The sequence below is a fragment of the Hoplias malabaricus genome, chromosome 8 (assembly GCF_029633855.1).
Source record: "Hoplias malabaricus isolate fHopMal1 chromosome 8, fHopMal1.hap1, whole genome shotgun sequence".
Lineage (NCBI taxonomy): Eukaryota > Metazoa > Chordata > Actinopteri > Characiformes > Erythrinidae > Hoplias > Hoplias malabaricus.
Window position 1 is genome coordinate 37874811 of NC_089807.1, and position 16877 is coordinate 37891687.

The window sequence follows — 16877 nt, forward strand, 5'->3', positions numbered from 1 at the left end:
TACACAGCAAGACACTCCTTTTTTCTTAACTCACTAAGCACACACACATAATCCAACATCCTCCAAACAGCGCTTACACACTCATCATTTTCAACACAATTTCTCATAGTCGACTCTTTCACACATTAACAGCATGCTTTTTATTATTTCCTTTCCTTATTTCCTTATTCTTTTATTCTTTATTTTAATTTATGCTACCTTATGAGGTGTAATAATTCAAAAAGAGGCAGCATCAATACAGTGTTCGTCAACAGTGTTTTGAGTGGGCACCCCTAATTAAATCTCTGCAGCACACCTCCAGTTTCTCATCAAACTGACCCAAAAAATCACCTAGTGAATTTTTCAGGATTTGCGGCCGGGCTAACCCGCCTCCTCGAGGGCTTATCTGAATCAGCGGCTTCCTTTCTTTATTTAACTCTCTTATTGTCTCTTTTCCTCTATTTTTCATATATTCCTCTTTTATACCTTTTCGTTATCCTTAAAACCTTAAATTCCTTTAACCTTAAATAAATTTTAACCAAATGCCACTGGGCCCAGGGCTTCTCACTATTTCAATACAATCCAATTCCACAATAACTCAAAGCTTACTTTCACGCAATGACTGTGATTCATGTCTTACAGTTTCAAGCAAAAATAGGGCCCTGTTTACCCAAACGTGCATGTCATCATCAGCTCACCTTATCGTTACTAATTAAGCTATTCTACACTTTTACTTCCTTTCCTTTTATTTTTCCTTTTTACTCTTTTCTTCATTATTCCCTTTTATTTCCTTCATTTCTCTATTACTATGACTATAGTTAAAAATTTAGAACGGAGAATCTTTATCCAACACCATCACCAACACAACACTGCATACACTATTGAGTCTATTTCGGTGCAACCTTTTCTGCATCAGACAGCCCAAACACCCAACCAGCGCTCAAATTTGTGAAAATCTCACCTTCTATTTGCCGGCTTTAAGCGGGAGTTCAAATGCAGGGGTCATCTGAAGCAGGCAGGTCACAGCTCAGCATCCCATCCTCGTCGCCATCTTTGTTGTTAACTTTGCTGTGTTGTGAAGACAGGTGATGGAAAAGAATCTCCGCAGACACGGTTAAAAGTGTAAATACATCTTTATTTACCAAAACAGTGTCTTACGGGTTCTTAAGGATCCCGTGAGAGTAGTGTTCAATTGAGCGCTCCGATTCTCTCTCCTGGCAGGCTTGGATCCCTCGTCTATATAGCCCTTTCCTTTCCAAATAAGGCAAACATAGAGGATAGTTTACATTTGCATGTTCTAAAGGGAGGGTGTAAAATTGATAGTTTCCTGTCCTCACTGACAGCTCATCCTAAACATCCCTCTCTGTAGCGCACAGACATAGAGCATATGGCTGAACATAAAAACACACTGAACATTTCTTAATACTGCCTTACGAGGCACGACGCACAAATACACGAACTGGAAAATGGAATGAACTCTAGATGGGTGAACAAACACATGGACTGGAACAGATTGCAGAAACTATAAATTTACAGAGATAGTGAGAAAACACACACATACACAGCGCAGCGTAACAATTGATAAAATCTTTGCACTCAGAAATGCCCTTGGCAATTCATACCTGGAGCACACCACAATCTTGTTTTCACACAGCGACATCCTCAAGTCGAAAACTTTTGATGAATTCCTCAATGAGGGAGGAGAATATTTTCAAACCCTATTAAACCGCTGTGGTCACAGATGACTTTCCTGGAACAACAGAGATGTAAGATGTGATGAGGATGTGGAAAAAATCCTGCGATATTTGAAAACAGAGGTGGAAGCTCAGCAGTTAGTGAAGTTTAGAGGACACAATGCACCATCATGTCAACACCCCCTTTGAGCTGAAAGGGACAGGTGGAAGGAGGTCTAGAAATGATGACACAACAGCCATGGACGTACAGAAATCCCAGACAGCTATCCGAGTCTTATTCCTTGGAATGAACACAGTAGGAAAGACCTTAAGTATCAGGACTCTTCAAGGAAAAGGTGAGCAGATTGGACATGACGTTTACAAATACACAGTCCAGGCTTTGATGAAAATCCAGAAGAAATCAAGAAGACCATCACTGACTCTGTATCTGCTTCTCAACCCCATGTCATTATCTTAGTGACGCCTGTTGGCCACTTCACTCCAACAACAAAGAAAACCATGCAGCATGTTCATTATCTCCTGGGGCAGAAGGCCACGAAACACATATTGATTCCCGTCACTGGAAAGGATGATCTGGAAGATACAACTATTGAAACTTTTATTAAGGAGAATAAAGACCTCAGTGAATTTGTGCACAGGAACAAGATCAGATTTCACGCATTCAATAACAGAGACACCAGGGATCAGAGACAAGTAGAAGAGCTGCTGCAGACGATTGACGACTTGTACAAGGTAAATAATGAAGAACCTTACAGAGCAGAAGACCTTTGTTTACATCCAGTCCAGAAGAAAGGTAAATATAACATTATTCTGTAATAAAAGAGCATCTAAACCTGGGGCCGTATCCACAAAACAAAATCATATCTGATCATTTCCTAGCTAGGAGTTTTAGTTTTGTTTTTGTTTGGAGTTTTGTAGGAGTCAGAAGAACTATTTAGTAAACAGTGTGGTTGGGTTTTATCCGTTGCTACAGGTGACATTATGTTAAAGAATGATGCTTGACAGTGACTCTTTGATAACTGAGCTGTGTGATGAATTTGGGACGATAATCACCATTTACTTTTCAATGTTAAACAAAATTAAAATAAAAATGTAATAGATTTCATAAAAGTATACATTCCTTCTCAAGTTATTTGGCACATCAGCTTAATCAGTTAGAAGAGACTAAGTGTAACTCACATGTCATTACAGGGTCTAAATAGATATTAGCAGCATAGTAATGTCTAGTCGTTTAAGCAGTAATATTTCCTAATGCATACATCATTACCTATATTACAATAGAGTTTATAAAATGTTTATTTTGGTTCCTTAAAAACCCCTCAGTGAACTGTTATATAAACCTTTTCACCAAATGTAATTATCAAGAACAATTCAGATATATTCATCTTAAAGAGTGAATGTGTTGGATTTATGAGTCTGAAGCTCTGTGGCTAAGTCTCTCACCATTTCTGTCAGTGTTACACAGCAGTGTTGGCCGCTCTAACACCAGCTTTGCAGGCCTGGAGAGGAGCACTGGTACACTGCTCATTGAGAGTGATGGGTGAGGATTTAAAGCTTCTTACCATTTGGAAAAAAACACGTTTATAAATGATTTGTATAATCAAAGCCTGGACGTTTCTTTTTTCAGGACCAGGAGTTCAGTTGCAACTCAGAGCCGTTCTGCCCTTTCTCCTGCCACTGCTCCCCTTGTCCCTCTTGATTCTGCCTTTGACCCATCCTTTCCTCCTCCTGCTGCCACTGTCTCACTCACCCGCCTTGATCCTGCCTCTTCCCCCATTGTTCCTGTACCATGTTTAACCCCTGATAAAAGCCCCATTCCTGCAGCAGCTGGAACAACACGAGCAGAAAATCTGTTGGAGCAGAAATTACAACTTGAAATTAATTTGCTCCAAAACAAGCACAGGCTCGTGGACTTGAAGAAGGATTACTATTCTCTTAAACTAGAGAAGCTAAAAAACTGTGTACTGAATAGAAACACTACATACTGGGTGTACAGTAGTATTTAAACAGAAAATTAAATAACTCTCACTGCGTGATGGTTTTCTCAGTATGGTGGTGTTGTAAGGGTCTGGTAGAAGGTTTTCCTGTAATCATCATGAAAGTAGGTTTCATTACTTGTCAGTGAACTTCTAAAGGGAAGCAAATAAATTGTTGGAGGCTGTAGAGTAGGTTGAGGGCATTTGTAATTAATACATTACGACTCACAGATGACAGTATTCCTGTTTCATCAGCACTGCATAACTGTGTTTTCCTGTGGCCAAGTTACCATTTACCTGGGGTAGTATTGTATTGTTTCTTGTTGTAGAGGTGACTGCAGTCCTGAGTTACTCAGAAATCTCTGTAATACATTTGTGATTGAAATGGTCCTTTTGCAAAAACAAATTTTCACTGATCATTTAATTAATATCAAAGTGATTTTAGTTTGTTTGTTTTGTTTTTGTGAATACGACCCCTGATGTGAAAATATGCTTTTTATAGAAATGTTCATTGTATTATTTATTCATTTTTTCTTATTATTTTTTTTTCTTATTTATTCTTTTCATACAGAAAGAGAAGATGCTAAATGCAGAATGATTTAAACATTTAATAGGGAAAAGAAAACAACTGAAGACCAAATGATGGAGTGCTCCAAATTCTACAGATTTCTTTACATTTAATTTCTTTTTCATAAGGACAACTTAGAACAGTATTTGTACTTTTTATGATTCTCTGATTCCTTTATGCATTTAAAAATGTTTCTATACTATTGAGTTTGTCTCATAAAACCGTGAATTTTTTTTCCACTTGGAAACATGTGCTCTTCATATTTCTCATTACAATATTGTGTGTTACTTTTGATCTTTTACTTTGTGTCTCAAATCCTTGTGGTGTTACAATAAAAATGCAATTATTTGCAAATAATTAATTCTGCTATTAAAGAAATTATTAAAAAGAAATATTTTTGTTCACTGAAATTTTCCATTATACGAGCAAAACCATATGGATTTATCGTCTGTCTAAACTCTTTGAGACTGTAAATAGTGTAATGTTTCACTAGAGGGCGGTATAGTTTTTTTTCTGGGACTGAGCTGAGAATTCGTTGAGGGACATGGCAGCCCTGAACTGCTTTGTTAATCCTACTCTCTCTCTCTCACACACACACACACATTGTATTTGTTAGGGTTTTCTTCTTATTATTCGTTTTGTCCTGTGAAATTTGTTGTGCGGAAGAGACCGTAGAGGCTTCCGCATTTAAACACACACACACACACACTAGTGCACTAGGGGCTGTGAACATACATCCAGAGCACGGGGCAGCCATCCCTTGGGAGTTGCGGGTTCGGTGCCTCAGCCGTGGACTGAAGGAGGAGGACAGTTTTTCTGCTGGTCATGGGAATCAAATCAAACACCTCTCAGTACTTAAGCTCTGTTCTCTAACATTAGAACATGGCTGCCTGCATGTTTATTATAGATATACACTTTTATAATCAATATATAAAAAGACATTCTATCTGTGGTTAATGCATTAAACCTGGTTGTTAAATGGTTAATCTTACTAACAAAAATGTGTTAAAGGCTTAATGTCGACTGGTGGAGAAGATAATGTAAGTATCCATAGACCCTTCCTGGATCAGGGCCTTGTCTGGTCTCATGACCTCCAGGGCTATGTCGTCGGGAGCTGTTAGCTCCCAGTAGGGTCTCCCATGGCGAACAGGTCTGGAGTGAAGATCCAGACAAACATGATCCAAAAGCATTCCTATGAGTACACCCATTAAAATTCAGTGTACCCTGCCCGGGAAAGGGTTACCGGGACCTACCTCTGGAGCCAGGCCTGGGGGCAGTGTCCGACGGCGAGCGCCTAGTGGCCGGGCAGCCCATGAAACCTGGCCGGTCTCAGCCCAAAATGGCAAAGTGGGAGGATCATGTGGGCTCACCACCCGCAAGATCCAGAGTAGGGGTGCGGTGCACTGCCCATTGGGCACAGAGCGGGGGCGAAGGGCCCCCTGGTGTCATGGAACTTGTCAGCGGAAACTGGTTTTTGGTATGTGGAACATAACCTCACTGGGGGGGAAAGAGCCAGAGCTGGTGCGTGAGGTTGAGAGATACCAGCTAGATATAGTTGGGCTCACCTCTACACACAGTGTAGGCTCTGGAACCAAACTCCTCGATAGGGGTTGGTCTCTCCTACTCAGGAGTTGCACAGGGTGAGAGGCGCCGGGCGGGTGTGGGGATACTCACAAGTCCCCGGCTGGTGCCTGTACAGCTGCAGTTTGTCCCAGTAAACGAGAGGGTCGCCTCAATGCGGCTCTGATTTGCAGAGAGGAAAACTTTGACTGTTGTGTGTGCGTATGCACCGAACAGCAGCTCAGAGTATTCGGCCTTCTTGGAGGCAGTGACTGGAGTTCTAGAGGGGATTCCATGCACAGACTCTATTGTTTTACTGGGAGACTTCAATGCTCACATTGGCAATGACTGGGAAACCTGGAGAGGAGTGATTGGGAGGAATGGACTGCCTGATCTAAACCCGAGTGGTGTGATGTTGTTGGACTTCTGTGCTAGCCATGGTTTGTCCATAACGAACACCATGTTCGAACATAAGATTGCTCATAAGTGTACTTGGTACCAGAGCACTCTGGGCCAAAGGTCAATGATCGACTTTGTGGTTGTGTCTTCTGACCTGAGGCCGAATGTTTTGACACTCGGGTAAAGAGAGGGGCTGAGCTGTCAACCGATCACCATCTGGTGGTGAGTTGGATCCGATGGCGGGGAAAGCTGCCGGACAGACCCCAAACGTATAGTGAGGGTGTGCTGGGAAAAGCTGGCAGATGACTCTGTCCGGATGGATTTCAACTATCACCTCCAAGAGAACTTCTAACATGTTCCGGAGGAGGTAGGGGGAATGGAGTCTGAATGGACACTGTTCCGGACCTACGTCGTGGAAGCGGCTGCATGTAGCTGTGGTCAAAAGCTTGTCGGTGCCTGTTATGGCGGCAACCCAAGAACTTGTTGGTGGACAACGGGGGTGAGGGAAGCTGTCAAGCGGAAGAAGGAGGCTTTTTGAGATTGGCTAGCTCGGGGAACTTCCGATTCTGTCGACAAAGGCTGCAGCTGTGGCAGTTGCTGAAGCAAAATCCAGAGCATGGGAGGAGTTTGGGGAGGCCATGGAGAATGACTTCCGGGCAGCCTCAAAGAGGTTCTGGAAAACACTCCGACAGCTCAGCAGGGGGAGGGGGGACACTGTCCAAGCTGAGCTCAGCAAGGATGGTGAAACTCTGAACTCGACTGAGCGTATTGTTGGGCATTGGAAGGAGCACTTTGAGGAACTCCTTAACCCATGCCTCCTGTGCAGGAGGTAGGGCCAGAAGTGTCTGGGGGGTCAGATTCCATTTCCTTGGCTGAAGTCACTGAGGTGGTGAAGATTAAAAATGTTATTTTGGACCGTTCTCAAAATAATTAAAATTTAAACATATCCAAAAGGTCCAAAATACACCCCCACACACGTGCTCGTTCCGGGAGCTTTGCAAAAACCAGTCGAGTGAAGTTCAAAGCAAATCAAAGTATTTATTGGATCCAAGAGAACTAATACATGAAAAAGTCTAATAGCCTTCCCAGTAGAGTTCTGACTCTTCGCATCTGACTCCACAGTTTTATAACTGATATGACGTTTACCCTGCTGGCAAGGCGTTTCTGGCTGATTAACATATATTAATATGCATAATAAGACATGTTAGTACTCATGTTTCTCGCGTGCAGGTTTCCCATGCACCTGTGACCCCAAAACACTCATCATACCCTTCTGACACTGTAGGTTTTGTTTCCCACACTCCTTTTCTGTCACCAAGATTCAGAGGAGTCACTAATGGACTTAAGGTCACTGAGATGCCCTAAAGTTCAACTGTCCTAACTTAACACTTGTAATTTATACTACAAGCCTAAGTGCAGATCTGTTCAATGTTAGAGGTCTAAGAATTTAGAAAGGTGCTAATACTGAGTCAACATGCCAGTTAGTGTGCAGATTCTAAACTGTTTAAATGCATGGTTAAAATACTGGTTAATCATTCATATAAGATACAAGTTCTCATACAATGTATATGTAATTATACTTTCTAATTTTAACTAATCATTTAAGGATATTTGTCCACTAACACAAAGTAATAAAATTGTTTTCTACAACAATTCCCCCTTATGACGTGTCCCAAGACACGTCATCACACTCTAAATCCTCCAAACATGTTTTTGACATGTATTTAACCTGTGAGAGCGAAAACCTGTCGGGCAGCCAACCAACCAATTTTTGACAGGAAAAATTCTCCCACTGGCCCCTACTGCCCCCAGGCGGCCAAAATTTAATCATGTCAACAGGAGGAAATAACATCATTTCCCTATTTGTTATCTACCAGACTACTTATTCTACAACAGTAATTCCTCCCGCTCTTCCGCAGACTCCAACATTGGTAACATATATGGTGGTGGAGGATCTTTGCCCTCCATCATACGTGTTATTGTTCTCTCTATCAGAGACCTAATACAAGGTACACAGCAGCATCCGCACGTGACTAAAATAGCGGCGAATACCGCTACTGCTGAAGCCATAGATATGAACACGCCTTTCTATTGTCCAAAAGTTCTCTCTAACCACTTAGTGATTGGATTGTCTACTCCCGTGTTTTCTGCCATCTCTCTAGACAGAGATTTTAGGGCTATTAAGGCTTTAGTCACCTTTCCATCTGGGGCCGTATTATTTGGAATTACAGTACAGCATACATCTCCGAACATATGACAAACGGCACCCTGATTAGCGAGTACCATATCTAACGCTATACGATTTTGTATGGTCATTAGTGAAGTTGCAGATAGTTGTTCTGATAAACCAGTTATTGCTGCTCCAGTAATGTTAGCCAATCTCATTACTTGGTAATTTACATAATTAATTCTATCAACGTTCTTGTTTGGTGTAATCCAAATGAAAATACTTTCCCATCCTGCCGCTATCTGATCTACCAATTTATGTTCGTCTGGCACTCCGCGAGGAATTCCTATTGCGTCTATATAAGTGGGTGTGTTTTTAGTTAAGTCAAATTCATACATCTTGATTCAAATTCAGTCATCTGATCGTCTAAGCCTATTGTGATTAGGAGTGGGTTTGTGCACGCCATACATAGTGATTGGGGAAATTAATCTAACCATAGCACAAAGGCCGTGACTATCCGTAGGTAGTTTTAGCAATAAATTTAACCCTCCGCAATAATAATACAGTCCTGCTCTAGCCCATGGCCCTATAGAGTTACCGGAGTCATGATTAAATATAGTGTGGCACCATTTAGGATTTATTTTACCTAAGTGTTTTGTACTCCGTGTCACGTCACCTGCTGTATGATTAAAACAAGTGAAGTTACCTGATTCAGGAATCTTAAACGGCCCTGACCCGGTGTTGTTTGCTATGACTGGAAAAATGTTTACCAAGGCAGTACAATTAGCTGGATTAGCCATACGTGTTAAGTTAATCATACACTTAAACCCTATTGGGTCTTTTCTCGGAAATAATGGGGCTGGACCTAAAAACAATGTTGGTCTGGCTGCCGCACATGCTATGCACCCGTCCATGTTAGCTTCTCTGGCTTGCGCATTTATCCATTTAATCCATAAGTTACTCCCTTCAAACCCTGTGCTTAATTTTACGATTTGTTCGGTTGTCCATGTAGAATAATCTGTCCCCAATATAGACTGATTTCCCCCAGTGTTGTCTGTCATGTTTTTTGTGTCCTCAACGGTGTCGGCTGTTGGTTTATTTCTAACTCTGACCTTAATCCATCCCACAGGGTCATTACCACTTACATCTACCCCGACCCCTATGAAAAATGCTGAAGACTTTTCCCCATTAGGGTCGGCTTGCCACTCCAATGCAATAGTTATCAAATTGGTGATTGGACCATTATCCCTCTGTATGTTAAGTTTTTCCCATTTCTCCCGTTCACGAGTCGCCCAACGTGTAGTCGGATTCCAATTAACATGTGTTGACCTCATCACATCATTCCACTTGTTGCAGGGTCTAGCCTTATTAGCTGCTTGGTCGGTGTTTTGATTACATTTAGTATTGTCGTCACGAGACCAACACAAATACACCGGCTCCCCCTTTTGCCCCAGCTGATTTGTACCACATTTAACCACTTCACATAAGTTCACTGTCCATGCGGTTGTCTCACCCCAATAATAATCTAATTCTATACCTCCCCAGCGTGTGATGCATTTTGATTTAAGCTGAGAGATGGTTGATCGTTTAGTTCTATTTAGCTGTGATGTCAGGTCTTTAATTGTCGCGTTTGCCGGGCGTACGATTGCTGAAATATTGACAACTGTTCCCTCTACCGTTGTTAATTGTTCCTGTGTGAAAACCATAGCCAGTGTTATTATCATTATACTCAATAGAGTATTTGTTATGGTTACCTGGAACCATATCGGAATATCAGGAGGAAGTACTGGTTGGTAATGTTGTCTGTATTTTATCCTGTCACACCCCCTTTTACCATACCAAGCCATCATTAAACAATCAATGTGTTTCCCCACTAAGTTCCCTTCTAATTAAGAAAATATTATCTAAACCCTTATATGTGTAAGTGTTAAAGTTACAGGGTGCGTTTTTTTTTTTTTTTTTTTTTTTTTTTTTTACAATGTGTTTAGAAAGTTCAACCTGCAAAAAAAGGAAAAAATTAACAGTCCAAGCAACCTGTAAAAAGAAGAACAGTCCACGACAACCTGTAAAGAAAATAATAATATGTTCTGGATCTTCAACAGCTTCAGACAGCACTCCGTTGACACCTGTTGTTCGCAGAGTGTCCAGCAGGCACTTGTTACTAATTAGATGCTTGCTTCTCCGTCTGGTGCTCCTCTGGTGGCAGTGCTGGCTTGCACTGAGACAGGTGGTACCATGAGCTGCCTTTACCCTTGAGTCGTACCGCGTGGCTGGTTCTCTCTGTCACCTGGTAGGGTCCTGTCCAGCGAGGTTCTGACCACTTTCGCTTGATGGCTCTCAGATACACCCATGGAGCGACGGCCACCTCAGGAGGTATCTCATTCTCCTCGTCTCCTCCTCTGTTTCTCCGTACCTGCACAGATAGTTCCTCACACACTGATTTTAGTTTCAAAAACTGTTGACAATACTCATCTGTGTTTATCCCAGGCGAGCCCACATCAGGACTCAGCCTTGTTTTTGGACCTGGGAATGCTACGCCTCTGACCAGTTCAAATGGGGAGAAGCCTGTGCTTCTATTTATTGAACTCCGAATACTGATCAGGGCAATTGGTAGGGCATCGAGCCAATTCATGCCCGTGGTCAGTGTAATCTTAGCTAATTTTGATTTCAAATTTTGATTCATCCTCTCCACCTGACCTTGTGAAGCAGGATGATACACACAACCATAGCTATGGTGCAGCCCCAATGACTGCTCCACCCACTGCAGTGTTTTGCTCGTGAAATGACTCCCATTATCTGAAAAAATTTTCCTAGGAAACCCATGGTTCGGAATCCAACAATTAATCAGAAACTTACAGACTGATTTTGCATCTTCCCTCAGAGTGGGGACTGCCTCTACCCACCCCGAGAATCTATCTACAACGACCAGGAGATATCTATATCTCCTAATGGGGTCAATCATATCTGTGTAATCCATTTGAATCTCATGTCCATGAGAATCTGGCAATGGAAACCTTCCTGTAGTTAGTTTAAATGCTTTTGCTACGTTCTGCGTGTTACAAATCTGACATTTAGTGATGTGATCAACCACCAATGCTGACATGTATGGGTGCCACCATTGTTTTAAATCTTCCAGTGTCTGTTGTCTTCCTACGTGTGCCACTGTGTGTGCCTCTTCTAAAACTACTTGTGCTAGTGACATTGGTAAAACTACTTGTCCTTCTTGTGACGTCCACACCTGACTGTTTGGGCTAGCTCCCTTTGCTAGCCATACTGACTTTTCTTCTGGACTTGCCTGATCCTGTATGTATCTAAGCTCTTGCCCTGTGGGAATCGGTTCCCAGGGTACACTGGAGTCCAACACAAGCATGTTGTTGGGTTCCGTGTAGCCTGCTGCTCTTTTTGCTGCCTCATCTGCAGCCTCATTCCCTCTGTTTATTATTGTGTCTCCCTTTTGATGTCCTTTACACTTCACAATCGCTACCTTATTTAGTTTGTGTATAGCTGCTTCTAATCGCATCAGTTCTGTCTTGTGTTTGACTGGTTTCCCTGTGCTTGTGACATATCCAACCTGCTTCCAGTGTGGAAGGTCTACGTGCGCAGCGGTGACTACGTACGCTGAGTCACTATAAATAGTGACGTCCCTTCCTTCTGCCACTTCTAGTGCTGAAATTACTGCTAGTAGTTCTGCCTTCTGTGCTGATGGACTCTGTTTCACCTCTTCTGCTATAACTGTCTGAAACTCATGCGTTTCCCCCTTCGCTTCCTGAACTACTGCGTATCCTGCTCTGACTTCACCTGTATCTGCCCGGTACCCACACCCATCCGTCCATAAATTCCATGACCCTGGAATGGGTGTGGCTTGTAAGTCTGGTCTTACTTTTCCTTGCCTTTCCACCTGTTCCTCACACTCATGTGGTGGACCTTCCAACATCCCATCTGCCATATTAACTCCTTCGTGTGTGTAGGTGATGTTGGGTGCAGTCAATGCTTTGTGAATGCGTCTCTGTCTCAATGGAGTGAGTGTGAACATCTGTGAATTTATGTACGCTACTACTCCATGTGTGGTTAGAATGCGCAATGGATATCCTGCTACCAGATGTGCTGTTTTCTGTACTAATTTGGTCAGTCCTGCTACATGTCTTGTGCACTGTGGTTGTCTCCTCTCTATAAGGTCCAATGGGACACTTAAATACATTAGTACTGCTCTACCTTCCCCCTTTTTCTGAAACAGTACACCATTAATCACAGTGTCTGTTTCAGAAACATCCATGTAAAAAGGTAATGAATAGTTAGGTCTGGCTAAGTCAACTGCAACGGATAAGGCTTGTTTAACGTCTATAAACGCCTGTTCCGACTCCACCGTCCAGGTGAGCTTACCAGACAAATTTCTCATCCCCAGAGATTTCACCATGTCTCTAAGAGGTTGTGTACGTCCGACAAAGTCAGGAATGTATTGTCTGCTGTAGCCAGTCAGTCCTAAAAATGCTAACATGTCTTTCACAGTTTCAGGTTGTGTGTGTGACAGTATAGCGGACCGGTGTGTGGCAGACAAGCCCGTGGAACCCTGTGTTACTACTCTCCCTAAGAAAGTAACCCTAGATCTGCAGCACTGTAATTTCTGTTTAGATACCTTGTACCCTGCGTCTGCTAAGCATTGAAGAACCACCTTGGTTGCTTCACGGCAGATTTCCGGTGTTTTAGCCGCCAAAGCAATATCATCAACATATTGTATCAATAAGGAGCCTTCTGGCAGTTGGCATGAGTCCAGACTCTTCCTCAGGGCCTGATTAAACAATCCTGGAGACAGAGCAAAACCTTGAGGTAATCTAGTGTATCTGTATTGTATACCTTTATGTGTGAATGCACATATATCTCTGCAGTGTTCTGCCAGTGGTATACAGAAAAATGCGTTAGCCAAATCAATGCAAGTGAACCATTTCATGTCTGGACCTAGTTCCGACAGAGCGGTGTACGGGTTAGGAACCGGAACAGTGGCAGTAGCCAAAGCTGCATTCACGGCTCTTAAATTATGGGCCATCCGATATTGGCCAGGCTCCTTTTTCGGAACCGGCAAAATCGGTGTGTTCCAAGCTGATTGACACGGTTCCAGGGCTCCGGCCTCCACCAAAGCCTGGACTGTTTTATCCTAAGATGCAACAGCATCTGGCTTGTGTTTATATTGGGGAATCCAAATTGGTTGTGTAATATTCATACAAAAAGACACAGGTGTCTGATTAGTGTATCCTACATCATCTGGTCCTGTGGACCACAATGTGTCAGGTAGTGATGCTAATAATGCCTCCGTCTGTGGATGATCAGTGTCCTCTGAAGAATTTCTGTTCTTTTTGGACCGTTCCCAAAGTAATTAAAATTTAGAAAATATCAAAAAGTTCCAAAATAGAACCTTCCTCCTCAGGGAGGCGTGCTCGTTCCAGAAGTTAAGTTCCGAAAGACCAGTCGAGTGAAGTTCAAAGCAAATCAAAGTATTTATTACAATACTGGATCCAGGAGAACTAATACATAAGAAACGCAAAGTGCCCTTTCCACGCAAAGTTCTGACTCTTCGCATCTGACTCCACAGTTTTATACCTGATATGACGTATACCCTACTGGCAAGGCGTTTCTGGCTGATTAACACATATTAATATGCATAATAAGACATGTTAGTACTCGTGTTTCTCGCGTGCAGGTTTCCCATGCACCTGTGACCCCAAAACACTCATCATACCCTTTTGACACTGTAGGTTTTGTTTCCCACACTCCTTTTCTGTCACCAAGATTCAGAGGAGTCACTAATGGACTTAAGGTCACTGAGATGCCCTAAAGTTCAACTCCCCCTTTTGGCTAACACTTGTAATTTATGTGTTTCCTAAGTGCAGATCTGTTCAATGTTAGAGGTCTAAGAATTTAGAAAGGTGCTAATACTGAGTCAACATGCCAGTTAGTGTGCAGATTCTAAACTGTTTAAATGCATGTCTAGATACTGGTTAATCATTCATATGAGTACATATAAGATACAAGATTTCACACAATGTATATGTACTTATACTTTCTAATTTTAACTAATATTCATTTAAGGATACTTATCCACTAATACAAAGTAATAAAATTGTTTTTTTACAACAATTCCCCCTTTTGACCTGTCCAACTGACAGGTCAATACATTTATATAAATGGTAAGCAATTAATGTTAGATTGGTCTGCCTAGGTCACCCCCGGCTTGGCGAGTGACTTAGGTAGAGCGTGATGTCAGATTGTGGTGGTAGCGGGCAATTACACCGCTCCTGTTAGGAGTGGACACCTCTGTCCTACCACTCACTCTCTAGACTAAGAGATTACAATGAGCCCTATATGTGTATGTGTTAAAGTGTATTCTTTCTGTATTCTAAAGTGTAAGATTTCACACAATGTATATGTAATTATACTTTCTAATTTTAACTAATATTCATTTAAGGATACTTATCCACTAATACAAAGTAATAAAATTGTTTTTTTACAACACCTCACAACCATGATGTCTAGGCAGCAATTGATGGTGCAATGTGACTAGGATGGGTGAGGTATCAGTGATGTGATATGTCTGTGTTGACTGTGAAAACATGAAACCAGGCAGCTGGGTCCGGACCCAATCCGTGGCCTCATTTGCTCTTTTTACCATGGGGCCCAACTGCTTGGCCTCATGTTTCGGATGGAGAGCTAATGAAATGTGTGGTGCCGCCGTGTCAGACAGTTTGTACCAATTGTGTTGTTGTGGTGTTAGTGAAACAGGAGATGCCACCCCTTCAGGACCCACATAAATCCCTGTGGTGTCAACCGACCACTGTATGCCCTCTAATTCTTTTTGAAAAGATTCATAATAAGTTAAATCTCCCCCCACATCATAAAACAGGGTGACATGGAATGGGTCGGGCGGAGAGACGTAGGGTGCCATGGCTGTAATCCAAGGCGACCACTGGTGGAACAAAGCAATGAGTCGTGGTGACGGGTCCGTCTGTCCAGTCACTAAACCCCAATAAATGTCTACCGACTCATCCTGCTGAGGTCTCATCAGATACATACCATCAGTGTACCCCACCACTGCCACAGTTTTGTGTCCGTCCAACCACGTAAGTGTGATCCCATCTGGTTGGCATAAAATAGTAACTCCCATTTTCATCAACAAGTCTCTACCACAAATGTTCAAAGGTGCTTGTGGTGCAATTAAAAATGAATGTGACACAGTCTGTGTACCAGTACTGACTGGCAAATGTCTTGTTTTTGGCAGTGATGTAGATGTCCCCGAGAAGCCCCTTACTTGCACAGTGTGTTTGCTCATCAGATGTGCAGGTAATACTGTATTGATGGCTGACCATGTGGCTCCCGTGTCTACCAGAAAAAGGATTTCGGAGGCCCCCACAGTTAATGACAGCATGGGTTCTGCCCTGGCCCTGCTGTCCTGGTGCTCCTCTGGGCCCCGTCAATGTCCACCCCACGGCTCCATGCTGTATTGGCCAGCAGGAAGATGTGATGGCTCCGGTTTTGGTGCCGCCTGTGGGTGTGGTGCCTGGTGTGGATAGCTGGTGTCAGTAGAGAGTGGTGCCCTACATTGTGCTGCCCAGTGGTCCAAAGCTCCACATCTTAGACACGCCCTTGTCCGACGGCGGGCCCTGCCCCTCCACCTACCATTACCGCGCCCCCTGCCCCATGAGTAGGGCTGATATGAGAAATATTGACTTGATCCATAATTATACGGTGGGTTTTGTGGTGGCCCTGATTGGGTAGGCATGTATGTGTTTGTGTTCATAAATGTTTGTGGTGATTGCATATTAGGTGATGGTGCAGTCATAGGCATCATGGTATCAGACTTTGTTTGCTTTTTATTATCATTTACAGATTTCCTGGCTTCTGCTAATTGAACAGTTAGTAGGTCTCTTTGTAACTTAAGTGTCTCCTTGTCTTTGTTATCTAATTTTTCCTTATATTTGTTCATATGGAACAAAACGTGTCTAACCCACAAGTCATGTGGTGCGTCAGGGCCCATATTAGGATCGTCCTCAATTTTATCCTTTATGAGGGCTGGCAAGCCTTTCACAACTGCAGTCCTAAACCAAACCACCTGCTGCCCCCTTGCAGGGTGAACCCCTGTAGTGTTAGTCCAATCCTCAACTGCTTTACCCATATATTCCCCTGGGCTAAGCTTTTCATCCCAGGCATATAATGGGATTGTGGACGCTGCTCTGGTTGGCCACATCTCTCTCATAACGTCAGTAAGGCGCTGTGAGTGAATGTGGAAAAGATCATAATTAGGTTGAGTAGATGTCTGAGCCTGTCTCTCTATTTCAGCTGCTTCCATGGAAGTAGTCGATCTTTTAATAATGTTTCTAAAATCCCCCAGTGCTAAAGTCATGCCACCTGTCAGACTGTCCAGCTTTCTTAACCAGGCAGCCGCTCCACTACATAAAGGCGGAAGCTGATCGACCAAAGTCTGTGCATCAGTCAGTGATAATGGTACATATTTATATGTTCCAGTACTAGTGGCCACTAATGGAAGC

The 16877-nt window shown here is 42.8% G+C and overlaps 1 protein-coding gene across 2 annotated transcripts; it reads left to right on the forward strand.

The window, feature by feature from the left end:
• Positions 1-425: 425 nt before the first annotated feature.
• LOC136705872 (GTPase IMAP family member 8-like) lies at positions 426-4532 on the forward strand. 2 transcript variants are annotated; one of them, XM_066679682.1, is made up of 3 exons: positions 426-2466; positions 3129-3213; positions 3301-4532. In XM_066679682.1, exons 1-3 carry the CDS (start codon positions 2172-2174, stop codon positions 3677-3679), a joined length of 759 nt encoding a protein of 252 aa, XP_066535779.1. In that variant the 5' UTR covers positions 426-2171; the 3' UTR covers positions 3680-4532. The 2 variants fall into 2 exon arrangements, with proteins under 2 accessions (XP_066535779.1, XP_066535780.1); XM_066679683.1 differs by having other exon boundaries at positions 4221-4532.
• The last annotated feature ends 12345 nt before the right edge of the window (positions 4533-16877 follow it).

Coding starts and splice junctions, on each gene's coding strand:
- LOC136705872 (XM_066679682.1), top strand. CDS start 2,172: ATGCAGCATGTTCATTATCTCCTGGGGCAGAAGGCCACGAAACACATA. Junction 2,467..3,128: donor ACATCCAGTCCAGAAGAAAG/GTAAATATAACA, acceptor CATTTCTGTCAG/TGTTACACAGCAGTGTTGGC. Junction 3,214..3,300: donor CTGCTCATTGAGAGTGATGG/GTGAGGATTTAA, acceptor TTCTTTTTTCAG/GACCAGGAGTTCAGTTGCAA.